We start from the raw sequence: 15955 nt of genomic DNA, 5'->3' as shown, positions 1-15955 counted from the left end.
TAAGATCTTTATTATTGGTTTTACTGCTTGTCTGCTGTAGTAATTTAGCAAATTCACATTAAGTATTGAACAGTATATGAATTAGTATACAAGGAACATTCATTCTGTACAATTCAGTCCTGGTGCACTGTCCGTCCAGTTGCAATGACCTACATTACAAGGGCTGTTCCTGAAACGTACCCTCCAAAGACAGTCTTTCATCCCCCAACCCCTGAAACTGACCTCCATTTCCATGATTATTTTATACTTTGTCTTTCAAGTGCAAAATCCTGACATTTTCATCTTCAAATGGGTTTACTGTACAAGCAATTCAATGTCCGTTCACCATTACTCTATTAAATCTCAAATACTGTCCAAGGAAAAGCTTCCATCTTCAGTTGCAGGGTCTGAGATAAGGACAAACTTTAAAGATATAGTGTTTACTATCCTACGGTACAATGAACAAAGGGTTTTTTAGGGAAGATCATTCTACAGGGATGGATGTTATTGAACACAACCATTGACACAAAAATATTTTCTAAGGGATCAAAAACCAGAGAGGAGATATTCGACCCCAGAGCATGTCAAGTGTCCTGTCTTGCAGTATAGTAGAACTAACTCCTTTGTTTCTAACTTTGTGTTTCATTCTATTACTGTTCACGATAGCGTATCGGGCCAAAGGCAAAGAGCTTTACCTCCCAGATTAGCAACTTCAAATAATGCTGGTGCAAATTTTTCAGACTTTCAGGACAACTGAGAACTGGGATGTGTTTTTCAACTAATTACCCAACCTGCCACATGTTTCATTATGAAATGGGTTGTATGCTTTGGACACATCTATGCACTGTGTATGTGGTAGATTGTGACCTATTTTTATTTGGAGGCTAAACGCTTCCCTGTTTCTGTTCTTTAAGCTGCTGGCAGTAGCTTCATTTATTATATCAAAGGTTGGGTTTTGCATCTAACGTTCTGCAAGAAAAACTAATATATGTATTTCCATAAATGTCAAAGTATTCCTTTGGGACTGCAAAGAGGTTGACTTAAAATATAGTCACTCAAATCAGAGTATAGCCTGTTGTAATGTTGCATATTTGACTGAATTTTGAATGAATTTTGTGGCTACTCGTGGTCTTTATCTAAACAGAAAACTGGAGCGTTTCCAATTCTGATTCATCTTATTAATAATGATAATAATAATAATAATAATTTGGTAATTGCCTCAATGAGGCACCGCCCTTCCTTTTGCCCTTCTTTCCCATTTAAACTAGGACAGCACTGATAGTGTAACAAAGTCCTGTTTACATAGATACTGTACTGTGGTGCCTTCCAGGCTTTGACTGAAATAAAATCTAGAAAAAAATATATTTACAAGTAAAAAAAAAGAATAACTAAAGAATATATATATACAAAACAGCTAAAGGCAAAAATGTAGAACATCAACAGACACCTGAAATAGTTCCCAGGCACTTGTGATGCAAAAAGCACATACACAATTATGCAATTAAGTACTACGATCTAGGACAAAAACAGAACTATAATACCATTTGCAGTTGTTATTTGGGAATTAAAATACAACAACCCTTACAGAGTAGTAAGAATACCTTCATTTAAAGTAACACTACAGTATGAAGCTCAGTATGATAGTGGTTAGTGACAATCTATAGTCAAGAGTAACAGCTGAAGTAGGTGATACAGGTGAGTTTAACACAGTAAACTATTTGTTCCTTCAAATATTTTTCCTATTACAGACACCAAACAAAAATTAAAAAGTAGGTCCTTGGGGTCTTTAGATGGCAGAATAATAATATCAACACAATTACGATAAGAATTACGAATAAGATGCTTTAACAGATTTAAACCAAGTAGGTGAACCACAACACAATATAAAATAAAACATACAGCCAGGAGGAGAGGAATGCATGCTTATACCTATGCAAATGAAGATTCCTGGGTTTCACCTTTACATTTGAGTAATCCAAAACTTTTCTGCTTCCCCTTGTCTGAATTCACAGCACATCCTTCGACTTATGTCTCCACCGACTTGCCTTTTATCCAGATGTGATTGTTCCAAACAAAGAAGAAACTAGACACCCCTTTTTTCTCTCTTTTTTCTCTGGCCCGTTTCTTTCTCTTATTCATCTGTTTGAAGGATTGTCAGTCGCAAGAATCATTGCTTTGGATGAACACAGTGCCTTTTGAACGGTTATAGATTGTTCAGTTAATTACAGAGGGTGCAATAATGAGTGTCATATTCCTGTAATAACACAATCATTTGAGATGCCCTGAGAAATTAAGCAAAAGAGATCAAGAACCCTGGATTTTTGTCTTGCGTCCTGATTTTTTTGGACAGTTTGTTTGTGTATTTCCTTGGAATTTGCGTACTGCCTGACACGGAGTTGCTAATTTTTGCATGCTGTTTACTGTTAAGGTAGCATTTCACCATGGACAGCACACATTACAAATCTGACATACTCAGACACAGACTTACCTTATATTGGCTACAAATAATGACAATAAACAGTATATGGTCCCCACTTGAGAGTGCTCCATACCATACATGTCCAGATGTGAAGTTTCATGTGTCCTCTACAATGAATAAGAATGTAAATGCATACAATGAGCTATGTGTGTGTGCGTGTGTGTGTGTTTGTACAGTACAGTACATGCATGCATGGCTAGATACTGTAGGTATGTATGTGTATGTATGTCAAGTATGTCCACCTGTATTTGGTGTGTGCACTGGTCTGCCTTTGTACATATAGTATACATGGTTGCAACTGAGTAACTTGAGTTTTGAGTTCCACGTCCTTCCCTTTTCTGTGTCAGTATGAAGGAGTCTGTGTGAAAGCTCCTGTGTTATGCAGATAGGCCTAAGTACATAGACTGGAGTCATATTGCCTTGGTCAATGACCTGGCCCTACAGACCACCTAGTTGGCAAAGTCCAGCCAACTGTTCTTATAGTACTTATAGTAGTACTTGTTGGAAAAAGGATAAATCTATAGAAATCCCTTAAACTGAAGTTTAGAGATTAAATCCATGTGTGCTGCTGCTCCATGTCTCAAATCTAATACAAGTATTTAGAATAAGAGTAAATAGTTGGATGTAGCCTTTGCTGTTGCTGAAAGAGAACAGGTTCATTTGAAATGAGTCCAAGCATCCTTCCTCAGGTTGTCATAGTTGCAAAGATCCAGATACTGTGAAGTATGCAGGCCTCGTACAGTAGCACAAACAGACACAGGGCATTTGTCAACTTAAATTCAAGAAGTCTAACAGGGCATGTAAATAATGTCATATGTCAAGGTACGGTATGAAAACACTGACTCCTCTTTGGTAGACAGACATAGATTTAACAAGTACAACAAAGGGTAAGAATGCTAGAAAGTAAGGGCTGCACTAACTAGGCATGTTTAAGAATGAAGCTAATAAAAATAATAATAAAGCTGCAGATCAAGTTGGAGGAATGAAAGAGCAAGGCATTCACAATAACTTCAGTTCAAAGCCCACTGTTGCTGCATTGTTCATTAAGTCAGAAGATGGTAAGCTGGATGTCAAATAGTGTGGGAGGGCAGGTAGATATCCAGGCTCACAATGGAATGATTATAGACGTTGAGACTGACGTTTGTAACGACAGTTTGTTTCCTCATAGGCTGTGTCTTGTGTAGATTGTAAAATGTGAGAATAAAGAAGGGCATCCTGGTAGCATTGATTTGATTTTGTAAATTGATATTATTTCCGTTTTTTGTCTGGCTTCTTCTTGTCTTATGCCTTGGATCATCTTTGTGACTGGTGGCTTCATGAGGAAATGGCTTCAAGCGGTTGTAGCATGAATGATGTGGAGTAAGGGAAGCCATGGAAAAATGTTTTAAGGTTAAGGTTCAGGTGTTCAGGTTTTGCTCACAGTTAAGTTAATCACACTACAGAAGTGGCGGTCGGCTTAACAGCACTTGGGCTGAGCACCAGACTCTGGGCGATGTCGTCACGGTTGATCTTACGCAGCGCCGTGCACAGCGTGTCGATGCTGGCGCAGTCCTTGTTCACCCAGTCAGACAGAAGTGCGCGGACGGGATGCTCGTCCTGCCGGAAGGTCGCGATCCGCTCCTCCTCGTACCCGAGGAGGCCCGCCAGGTTGCACCAGTCGCTGTCATGCATGTGGTTGCATTTGTCTCCTTCGTTGCCCTTGAACAGCAGCTTCTCCACTTTCTCTCTGGTGTGGAGAGGAAGCAGCAAACAAGGCTCTTCATCCATGGTGACAACTGCAGAAGGAAAATAAATCATAGAACTTTTACAGAAATGAAAACTGTTAAGTTACTCGCCACCTTCAACTCAGTTAAATCCATTGCAACTGATGGGTTTAACCCATGTCTCCTACAACTTGCTTCCCCATTAAGCATCTCCCCGCCTACACATATTTTTAAACGAACTCTCTTGACAGGGGTCAACCAACCATCTGGAAATCTCCTCTAGTCTTACCACTGCACAAACAACTACAGGTTAATTTCTTAGTCATCACGGCTGGCCAAAATAATGGAAAATCAAAGTAGTTCTCAAAAAAAAAACTTTCTTAATATCACTTTTATGCTGATGATCCAGTTTATTTTTATATGAAGTAGCTCCTCAAAGTCTTTAGTGACATCAAACTTACAATTCAACTTTCAGGTCATACAACAAACTCTGATCTCAAAATGGTATGAAATGTAAAAAAAACAAAACTGAATGAAGTGTTAATTCTTACGTTAACGTGGTTTTATCATTGACAGTAACATTAGGGAATATTCTGAGAAATCCCGCCGTATTATACTTACATTTTTACTGCTTAATGACCGACTAATGTCACATGATACGAATTTAACCTACTTCCTCTTACTGAGCGTTTAAATTGGCTTTAAATACTTGGACAAGGAAGTGATCGAGTGTACATTTCCTGCAGCAGTAACAAAAGTTTGTTTGCAGTAATCATAGGAAACACTGGGTAGCTGCTTTGCCAAGCAACAGTGAAAAATCCAAACAAAAGATGCTTCTTTGGCCACAATGTCTGAGTGTGTCACTTGGTGTCAGCAGCATTGCCTGGTTATCAACAAATACGTCTGCAAAGATAGATGGCAAATATAGACACCGAACTGCTCTCTAAAAACTGTTCCACCTATTTGCACAACTTTATTTTCTTCCTTTACCATTGCAGACATGTTGTTTCAAAGACCAAAATTCTCTAGAACTGGTTTGTCAGGACATAACTTGGAACTACCAGGCACACTGTAGCTTCTGTCAGTGTTGCAATCCATGTTTCCTGGTTTGCAAGAGGAAGTTTGAAAAGTCATAGTCAAGGTGGAGTCAATGAAGCCATCAGATGGCTCATTCCTTAGGGGGAAGTCTTTTCTTTTGACTGACGTGGTGGGACAGTTCATGGTTTCAGCCTACTGTTTATGTGCATTCACAGAACCCTCAAATTCCGGTTTGCTATCAATCAGACTTCTTCTGGGATTAGAGGAAACTCATTACTGGGTTAGGTTAGGTTAGGTAGGTAAACACAGACTTTGTGCTCAGACATGCTTACACCTACTTCAAACAACATAGTTTGATCAGTGAGTGCTTTTGTATATCTTTGTGCAGGTATAGTGTGCGTCAGTGTTACCTGTTTGTGCCTGAGTCTGGGCCTGCTGCTCCTGTAGACTTTGGCTGTCCACAGAAATACCACTGTCACTGTGCAGCTTCTCCCCCTCAGGTGACGGCATCTGGTTCTGGTTGGATGTGCAGTTGTTTGCTCCTTGCTTGTTCTGCTTACAGCTATTCCACCTGAATGAGAATGAATCAGATGAGAAAAAAAAACAAAAAAAACAAAAGCAATAATTATTTACCAGTTTTGTCAGTTTAGTGAAACTAATCTCTGACGTATTTAAATAAATGTCTGTTAAGTCTCCATCTATTGGGAAATGTGGTAACACAATGTCGATTGAGCTTGTGGACAAAAGCCCCTACATTTGCTGAATAAGGTTGGTGCTGGTTAGCCTGGTGTTACCAGAAACAAATTTGGAAAATAAAAAAATGAACTTGACCATTTGCATTTGAAAATGTCTGCATATCCCGAAGTTAAAGTTGAAGTTAATTGAATTTAATATTTTTTTTAAATCATCCTTTGGATTAACTCGCATTGTTATTAATGCTGAGTAAATGTGTAACTTTGTAAAGAGTTGTGGTTGGTTGCTCTTCCAACAACAGCTGAGTAACTCATAATGCAGTGCTTTGATGCCAGCTTTAAAAGAACATCATACAATCAATATGGTCATAAAATTATAAGTATTTAAATACTTCAGACTTTTCTTTGGAGATTAATAAGGAGAGTCTGAAGAGCAGCCTTTTATCCAGTTGGTCAAATCGCTACAGTGTTTTGTTCTGTCATAAAGCCACCGGGTTTATAAATACATATAAACTTGCAACACTTGGCTTGCCATATAACACAGTGGTAACATATTGTGCATTAAGAATTTAGTAGGAGTGTAAAAGAAGAGAAAACATAGACCATATTGTGACACACAAGACAACAGTGTGCTCTCTCCCAGAAAAGCAGCAGATGATTTCATTAAATATGAAACTGCAGAAATTCTAAATGTGACTTTGTTTTCCATATGCATGTGTAATGACCATCCAATCCATCGCTGTATTTCAAATTTTTTTACAGTTGGTTTGTGTTAAGATTATAATTTTAGATGTATGGTTGGTACCCTCGACCAAGGATTTTCAGCTCCAGGGTCAGGACCGCAAATTGGATCCATAGATAAATTTGAAGGATCAAAAGATGATTAAGAAAATACAATATAAATTCATTAACAAATTATTTTCTTGTGAAAAATTAGGATGCTTGAAAATCCATCAAACGAGGCAATATAATACAGAAAAAAAAAAAACTCGGTTTGCTTTGTTTTAAGGGGCCACAAGGCAAAAATTTTAGCCTGTGATTTCTGATATAAAATTTCAAATCTATTTGCCTATCACAGACTTTGCTGAATAAAACCACAGCTAAATGATTTGCGCAATCTTCCTGGAAAAGATTCACATTTCAAAATCTTTCTATAGTGAAAAAACTTTTCAAAGGTAATTCAACCTAAAACTTAAAAAAAAAAAAATGCCATTTCCATAATTCATCAGTGCTTTTTGCTTGCGATCCAGCAGAGGGTCATCAGGTATCATGAGGCATGATTTTGTTTAATGTGTACTTTAAATGTTTCCTGCTTCACCTCTTGTCTGTTCTCACCTCTTGAAGATGATGAAGGCCACAAGGCCGACAACAACAGCTGCCAGGATGGAGCAGTAGATGGGGATGAGCTTATCGTTCAGACCCTGGTAGAGCCGCTCCTGGGAGTCACCATTGGTGGTCGTGGTGGTGCTGTCTGTAGTGCTCTCTATTGGAGGGTCGACCGACGTAAAGTATTCATAGTTAGGGGAACTAATAGAAGAGGTAGGAGACACTAGGAGGTAGGGTACTGTGAAGGACAAATAGGCATGAAGGGAAATTATTTGTGAGTTTCCTGAATATGTGAAAACAAAGCAGCACTAAAATAACAAGCGGTTACATTTTGGGTCACTTCAGCTTTGGCTACTAGGGTTAAAAAACAACACGGATGTATTTTTTACCATTTAAGCAACTAATATCCAATTTCCCCACCCAGCAGACATGAAGCATTCTGGCCACCTATACACCTTTTGCATATCTCAGAGACGTGGTATTTGATGCCTTGGAATGATGACGGGTTGGAAAGGCACAAAAAACCTCTGAGGAGCTGAGGGGGACTTCAGAGTTGGATGACGATATTCTGTGAGTTTGTTGAGCCGCATTGAATGAATCACATGATCATTATTAAAACAAAATGATTGATTAGCGCAGGTTCAATCTGTGCAGCCATGCTCACAAATGAATACATTGCAGTAATTTTTAAGAGTTTGTAACTCTGAACTCACAACATAAAAACACAATTTCAAGAAAATCATTATAATCAAAACCAATGGCTGTCCCTCCATAAGTAGCAGCAGATGGAGAAACATATTCTTTGACACATTGCTGATCAGGATTAGAAAATCACATCCAAAGTGTAAATATGGCTGCAAATATGACAAGTGAGACAGATTGTCTTTCGCCAATTACTTTGTTAGCTTCTGTCCACCATTACAAGTGCAACCATAAATGCCTCTGACGCCAACAAACAAAACAAGCACACCGGCATACACATTACATCCCACATCCCTTGGTCATTTTCCCTCCTCTCCAGGGAGCCATTAACCAGGATAAGAGCAAGTTTGTCCATCCAGCTCTGCCCACATTCCTTCAAGCATTAGCAGACATGTTCCCCCCTTACCGCGAATGTGGAAACCTATCCTCGCCTGTCACTTACTTACAGTTACTCACATTATTGACAGGAAATCACCCTTTAAATACCTCAGGAGAGGCACTGAGTGCAAGGCGGCCATTTTTCACTAATGAGGTGAAAACATTTTTAACGAGAGCTTATTTAGATGGATGCTCAGAGCTGCTGTGGGGGATTAGCTGAAAGAACTTAGAGGGTGAGCCAAATACTGTGTGGCACCACCAATTCACCAAACATCCGATCAGGTTATTGTGCTGCATATGTCTATCATTCTGAAACATTACTCTGTGAGCTGCTTTAATATTTTTTACGACCTTGCTTTAGAATCACGTCACCCTGAAACCTGTCGCCTTGCAAGGTTGTCTAATTCACTGACACTTTCATTTAACAGATAGCGATTCACTGACACTTTCATTTAACAGGTAGTGAACACATTTAATAATACATATATATACATACATATATATATTAAAGTGTTCACAACTATCATGTATGCCTGTTTGTTTTGCTGATTCCTTGTTAGCACTGGACATTAATCAGTTTTATATTATTGAGAGCCAGGTCCGAGAAGTTGCCTCCTGCTCAGTTTAATAAGCCCGGTGCTGCTGTTAAGTAACCTTCAGGTGCTTTCAGCTCACACATCACAGCACAACGTATTAATAAAATGAAAGGTACAGCCACAAAGATCGTAGTCTTCACACTTTCTCTCCTATGTGTACTGTCTCCTGCTTTTCAGCTTTCAAGTCAAAGTTGACTGTGGTGAAGTTTAATGAGTTTTCATACCTAAGTGTACATAAAGACCTTGGCGAGTTTGACTTAATTTCTAAAGCCTTTTTTGAGCACAGATTATAAACAAAATAGGAGCTGGCTCCATTGCACTCCCATTCAAAAAGCATCAGCTTGTCTCATTAAATACAAAATCAGGCTGCCGGTACAGGTTGGCAGATGCAGTGCCATCGGGTTCTCAGTTAGCTCTACTGCTTGCTCTTACCCAGCTCCAGCCTCTTGTTCAAATAGGATCACTTCTGGCTCCAAAAACCCAGATGTCAATGGAAAAAAATGCCAGACTCAAGGCTTTAAAACTGCAGTTCACAAAAGAATGGATAACTTCACGTTGTGTTGCCACCTGGTCCCTCAGGAATGGTGCAGTTTTGGTGTATTAGTCACACATTATGTCCAATAACTTTTGCAAAGTCTAGATAATTACAAAGTTTGCATGAATAAATTATTCCATCCTGTTAATTTCTGCAGGAAGCTGAAAGGATGCCAGTGGGTGTCTTGGACGAGCCAAGAAACATGAAAGTGTGGGGAAGCCGGCGAAGGCCGATCAGTGCACGCACCTTGTGAGTAATGCGGATGAATCAGTGAATGGACGCCATCACTGGTATGCAGTTCTTTCTAACACCTCAATGGTTTTAACATGTCAGAGGAATACAGAAAAAAAGACAACATCTGATCTTACTGTCCATCATGTGTGGCATGCAATACCAAACTGGTGGATACTATAAATATATACATATACTGTTTGTAACCAGTATATCTATTTGCGGATGAAGTGTGTAAGAAACAGAATACATACAAACAGGCTTGTGAGGAACATATCAAGTTGCTTTCTGCCTTGTTCAATACTACATAGACAAACATGGATAAATACATATACACCACCACCATAGCTTGTCTGTCTCTCCCCTGCTATCTTTTACCCCCCAACACACACACACATGAAATCCAACACCATCCATTGACAGAGATCTTCTTTGTCCAGGACAAATGTCCCCTCCCCATCTTTTCACTTCATCCTTCAACCCTCTGCCAATTTTACCCCCGGCTACGCTTCTGCTCGCTCCCATCGGGCATTTCCTTATCTGTCAATCAGTCATGTGGGCATTTAGACAGCCCTTTTTTTCTTCCATCTTTTCAAGCTCCCCTTAAGCTCCACCAGTAATGATAAACAAAGCATCATTGCGGTCAAACCTCCCTGGTTATATCTTAAATTCCTTTTTGTTCATTATCCATCCATCATTGCCTGTACTCTCTCCATCTCCACATCATTACTGGACTATCCCTGCCTCCCTTCTTCAATGATCAGCTATTAAAAGGGGCCCTGAGTGCTTCTGCTGCTGAACCATTGGCTCAGCCTCGCATGTAGGATGATCTGGCTGCCGAGGGGAGTTCCCCTCTGCTGAGCTCAGCTTGTTGCCAGTGCGCAAAAGTGCTCAGTGGTTACTGGACCATCGCTCTCTGTCATCATGCTGAGACATCTTAATGATCAACACAGCAACACTTCACTTATTCTGTACCCATGAGTGATGATCATGATCATGATTGTGATAGTTGTTTTTTCTTTCTTTTTTTAAATTTTGATTGTTATGCATCACTACACCAAACAAATTCCCTGTATCTGAAAACTGTACGATAATTAAAAGTTTGATTAATTATAATTAATTATGTTACAATCAAAATGATCAATGCCCAAAATGTGTTTTAACATAATGTATGTGAGGTTTTTAAATGACTGATTAAAGGTTCTTCTGCGGCTGTAGACAATACTCCCACACTACACAACACTTGAAACAAAGAATTGACATTTAACAGAAACATAAGTGTCAATGGACAGCGAGAATATTTCATATGACCAGGAAAAGAAAGTGATCCTTTTGTTTTCTTTCCCCTCGACTGTTAACTTATTTTTGTATTTATATCATAAGTGCAAACATTATATCTCAATCTATATCATAGGCCTAAATACAATGACAAAAACATGTTTAGGTTCAGAAACTGTCCTCTTATACTTCCTAATCCCAATACTCAGCTCAAACCTGGAGGCATTGTGTCCAGTATTACAGAGCCACTCTGGTCCAAATATGACAAGTGTGTAATTAAAATCATAAAAACTAAAAGATGTGGAATAGTCAAAATAACAGGTTCAGTTAACTGTGACACCTGTCAACACAACAGTTATCATATTTGTTGTTAAACAGTTTCTGGTTGTGATTATAATTACTGGAATTTTCCTGCTGGCTCTGTGGTCTTATAATGATTAACTTGTGACAGGAAATCCAGACTCATGTGCTGACTAATAATAAGTAATTAAATAGAGAGAACCTGTTGCTCCGTGCCCTTGCATGAGTATATATGTAGCTGATACGGCAGGACTGTGTGTGTAACTGGTGTTCAAAGTGAGTGAGTGAGTGTGTGTATGTGTTTGTGTGAGGTCCTCTGCAGCAGCCACACCTGAGCTCAACTTGTCATTCCAGCCTCTTATAAACAGATGTCGCTGCTGTTTCAACACCATAAAGGCTGACTTTGGAATTATGCACAAAAGGAAAGGAGGGGCTTACTTCTTCTATTTTTTTAATATATGTGATTACACTTGAGCAGAGCCACAACTACTGCCAATCCATGCCCAACAAAACCTAACATGCCCTTAGCAGAGAAAGACTTTCCAATTCCCTGTATTAATTATTGTTGCAACAAGCACAAATGAGAAGATAACAGCACCCCTAAATGTGTATGCATGTGTTTGTGAATTTGTACGGGGTGCATGTATGCGCACATTAGTGTGTGTGTGTGCGTGTGTGTATTTGTGTGTGTGTGTGTGTGTGTGTGTGTGTGTGTGTGTGTGTGTGTGTGTGTGTGTGTGTGTGTGTGTGTGTGTGTGTGTGTGTGTGTGTGTGTGTGTGTGTGTGTGTGTGTGTGCACGCGCGCCTGTTCTGCAGCAGAATGTGATCGGCACTCATAGAGGTCAACCAGCGAAAGCTGAGAGTGCAGAGGAGTAACTCCATCGCTTTTATCGACCAGGCCACATTCTGAGCATCTGCTCCCTCGCAAGCTTTCTTCATCTCTTTCTTTTCTGCAGCGCTCGATTCGCCTTCATGTTCATGTGTGCTGTTCTTATTGTTGTTTATTTTCTGTTGTTGCAGTTCAGCTTGTAATTGTTGTCTTTTTTTATGTACCACTTCTTGAAAAGGCGCCCTTAACAAATGTTGTATTTCTTGTAACTTTATTCTCGTCGACGTTGTAGATAAGCAATAAACTATTGATAAGAACATGTTTTGGGAAGCATTAGCACATTGTTCATAAGCTATTATTAAATCTACTAGTTACAATTTATCAATTCTTTTTAATTGTGACTTATTAGAAAGTAATGCCACTGCAGAAAATCTATTATTCTTCACAACTGGTATATTTTTTCTATCATTTCTTTAGTTAAAGAAAAATAAGCACAAGCATATTTAGAGAAGAAAATATGTCAATAAATAGGGTCAAATAATAAAGCTTGACAGTTTAGTTAATATCCACGAGTCGCATTTGATTTTGTTTTTTTGATCAACCAGCAGAAAATAATGAAAAAGGCAGCTCGCTATGGTGAGATTGCACTTGCCCAAACTGCATGTCATCCACTTAGTAACAGTAAAATGCTAATTTCTGGAATCCTATTATTTGTTAAGATTTTTTAACAAATAAATTGTTGAACACAATAAAACTATCTTTCACTTTGACAGAAATAATGCAACGAATGAGCCAACACCACAAAACTCCTGCAGTAATTCAGCTTGAAGCAGCTACATGGCAGATTAACAGATAGTATCACTGAGAAAGAGGCTTGACTTGGCAGTGACACAATTCCACAAAACATGTCGTAAATCCTTACGAGGACAAAACCTTGACGACCCGAGCAGGACTTTTGGCAGTGAATAGACAGCACGAGCGAAAGCGCGAGTGTTGTGGTCACCCTTGCCACCAGTGTCGCTCATTCATGGCAAATCACCTCTGAAAACTTTCCCTGAAATGCCGAGGGTAAATTCCTGGGAGATGGCAAGCGACTTCAGGAGACTGAATCATTTCCACAAGGGGTTGATTCTAGTTTGGCAGCGGAGAAAGAGACACAGTCGACTTTAAAACGTTCTTCATCGTTACAATGCTCACACTGTGTGGAGCAGGCAGTATAAAGGTTAAAGAGAGAAGGTCAGCTGTGACCATACAGTTGAGATATAAGTCAGTAGATGTGTGGGGACCGAGCAATAGCCACACAATGAGTGACTGTGCAATACAAAGACAGTGAATTGTTTAGTCAACTGGGGTTGGGGATTCCTCACAGCTATTGATGTGGCAATGCTTTGGACGCAAGAAATTGGGAATGCTGATGGCATTTGGCCCTTTATCAATTTCCCCATTTGACTCCCACAATTTATCTCTCTGTCAAATGGTTGATGGAATTGACCATTCACAGTAAGACTGTCCAATCATGGCAGACCTGTCAAGCTTTGGATTTCTCCACATGTTGAAGTGATGTGCATGCGGCTGCTGGAAAAGGGATGCCTAACATTTAAAGAGTTTAGAGTTGGAGGGTGTTGTCCTGTTTTTTAGCCTTTAAAAAAAATACAAAAGAGAAATGTTGAATTCTACGATAAACTGGAAATTTTCAAAAGCCGAGCATTTCATAGTCAGTCATGAATGTTGCTATATCAACATTGAATACCAGCAGCTATGCCTTGCTGTTTATTGGATTTATTAAAGGGTTACTGTTCACTGCACAATCCCCATTTAAACTCATAATTTGACTGTCCTTTACATTTGTAATGTGGAGTATGAAAGGTGAAACATACTGCTTGTAAATGTGAATTAAAAAGCATTAATCTAACCCTTCATTCCATATCCATTCATATAACCTGTGAGCGATGCTTCCAAACAGGGTTATGTTCAAATAAATCAGTCTCATCTAACTATTACTATACTATCACTGTTGCTATACTAGACTGTTGCTCTAAAAAGCTGTTTCTAAATTTCCATGTCTTCTACATGGATTGTCAACTGGTGATACTGACTTTTTGCCTGGTAAACTTAGCATTGGCCTCAATCTTTTATATCAGAAAAGATGGCGCTGTGCTCCAGTTCATAGAATAGTCTTTAGCCAATTATATCTACCAGAGGAAGTTGTCATTTTGTCAAGCAAAACTGATTGTCAAACGGTCAATTGCACATAGTCTGCGGACACAAACCAAGAAAAGAAAGTCGCCCTGCCTTATTGATTCCCATCTCCCCTTTCCTGTCTCTTCTCCTTCAGCCCCTTCATACTCTCCCTTCCTCTTTCTTCCTCCCTATGTTGAACTGGTCTGGCCCTGAGTGCTACGAATGGTGCTGGTTAGTGCTTTTTGATTTCTGGAGGGCAGCCTGTAGGTTGTTAAGGTCAACCAAACCCAGAAAGGAAACAGCTCCGTCCTCCTCCTCGCCTATTAATTCAATAACCAAATGAACTTGGCCTCATCACTCTCCCCTCCCCATTTCTTGCTTTCTCTACACACAACTGCCCAACCTTCATGCTTCCTATTTTAGATCTGTAATGTTCAATCAGTCACCCATCCATCATCTGTGCATAGGAGTATCAGTCCCCGTCAGGGTGCATCTCTGTGAGTTTTCAAACTCATACTCTAGTAATTCTTTGAACCTACTTTTTCTGCGTGAGTGTGCATTAATAATATAATTGCATTTGTGCTGCAAAGCCTTGCCGCCGTAAAACCAGAATCCCAGGTTTTAGGTGATAGGTCAGCCCACATATGTCCTGTCAGTCCTGGGTACAATCTCAAAGAAGAAAACGGTCATGAAGCAAAACCCTGTGTTCCCCACTGGCCTTGAGGGCTTTCAGCCAAAACCTCAGGCTGATAAGAACAGGCAGCATTAACTTTGTCAAACTCAAGCACGTCAGCTTTAAACATTGTATGAAAAAGCCTTGTCATGGTGTGGGCACTCCTATAGATAATGCATTTGAAAAAAAATCTCTCTCTTGCCAGCTATTTCTCTGTAACCAGTATACTATTAGACACATGACATGCCTTCTTTAAGCAAACCACTGATCTCTGATAAGAGTATTTATAGTTACCCACACCAACCCTGTCTCCTTGAAATTACATGTGTAGAGAACTAATTAGGCGTGAAAAACATATGCTGCCTGCATTAGTGATTTAAGTGCTACAGTAAATGAAGGTTCAGTGTTCAAAGTTCAGGACTTTGACATTGCAAAGCAAACATTTGCTTCCTGAGTCAAGTGTGTGGTTAGGTTAACGCAACAAAAGTTCCTTGATTAAGGGTTATTGAAAGATTTCCATTTAGGTTCATAAACACATTATGTTTCTTGTGCTGTACTGCATAAAACACTGGCTATCGTTTAAACATTTCCGATAGTGGTACCTATACCATGACCTGATACTGGTTACTGAACGCTAATTTGTTCAATACTAATTTTTGAAAAATCCATTTTAACAAAGAAAAAAATTACATGACACATTACAGTACAAATCTTTAGTTTCCACGCAGTTCAGAGGGGGAGATTGTAACCCAGGTTATTCAGTGTTGCTACAATTACCAGATATATCGGAAAAGCCTCAAATGCAAGTTATAGCTAAATGCTACAAATTACTGATATTACCTGAGAGTGGATATAGCCTCGGTATCAAAATTTCAGATGACAAAGCATTTTCTGATGGTAAATAGTACTAAGGCATTCGGTCTGTACCATAAAAGTATTGAAGTTCGGTACCCAGCTCGAACTGTGAATACCCAAGTTTAATAATGTTTTAGGAGCTATAAGTGGATTCTTTGTACAAATATTATGGCAGAAAGC

At 39.3% G+C, this 15955-nt stretch overlaps 1 protein-coding gene across 2 annotated transcripts in view; it reads right to left on the bottom strand.

The window, feature by feature from the left end:
- ngfrb (nerve growth factor receptor b) overlaps nucleotides 1-15955 on the bottom strand; it is a 34534-nt gene continuing 18579 nt past the window's right edge. Inside the window, exons 4-6 of one of the 2 annotated variants that reach the window (XM_069155599.1) lie at nucleotides 7227-7455; nucleotides 5610-5770; nucleotides 1-4233 (exon numbers count right to left, since the gene is read on the bottom strand). In XM_069155599.1, the coding sequence (XP_069011700.1) occupies nucleotides 3890-4233; nucleotides 5610-5770; nucleotides 7227-7455 (734 nt within the window). In that variant the 3' untranslated portion in view covers nucleotides 1-3889. The remainder of the gene's footprint in view (nucleotides 4234-5609; nucleotides 5771-7226; nucleotides 7456-15955) is intronic. The other variant, XM_069155600.1, reaches the window with a different exon arrangement.

Source organism: Embiotoca jacksoni, unplaced genomic scaffold (assembly GCF_022577435.1).
Source record: "Embiotoca jacksoni isolate LCO1_2020_lvr unplaced genomic scaffold, fEmbJac1.0.p SCAF_20, whole genome shotgun sequence".
In the NCBI taxonomy this organism is placed as follows: domain Eukaryota; kingdom Metazoa; phylum Chordata; class Actinopteri; family Embiotocidae; genus Embiotoca; species Embiotoca jacksoni.
This window is presented reverse-complemented; position numbering and strand designations above follow the sequence as displayed.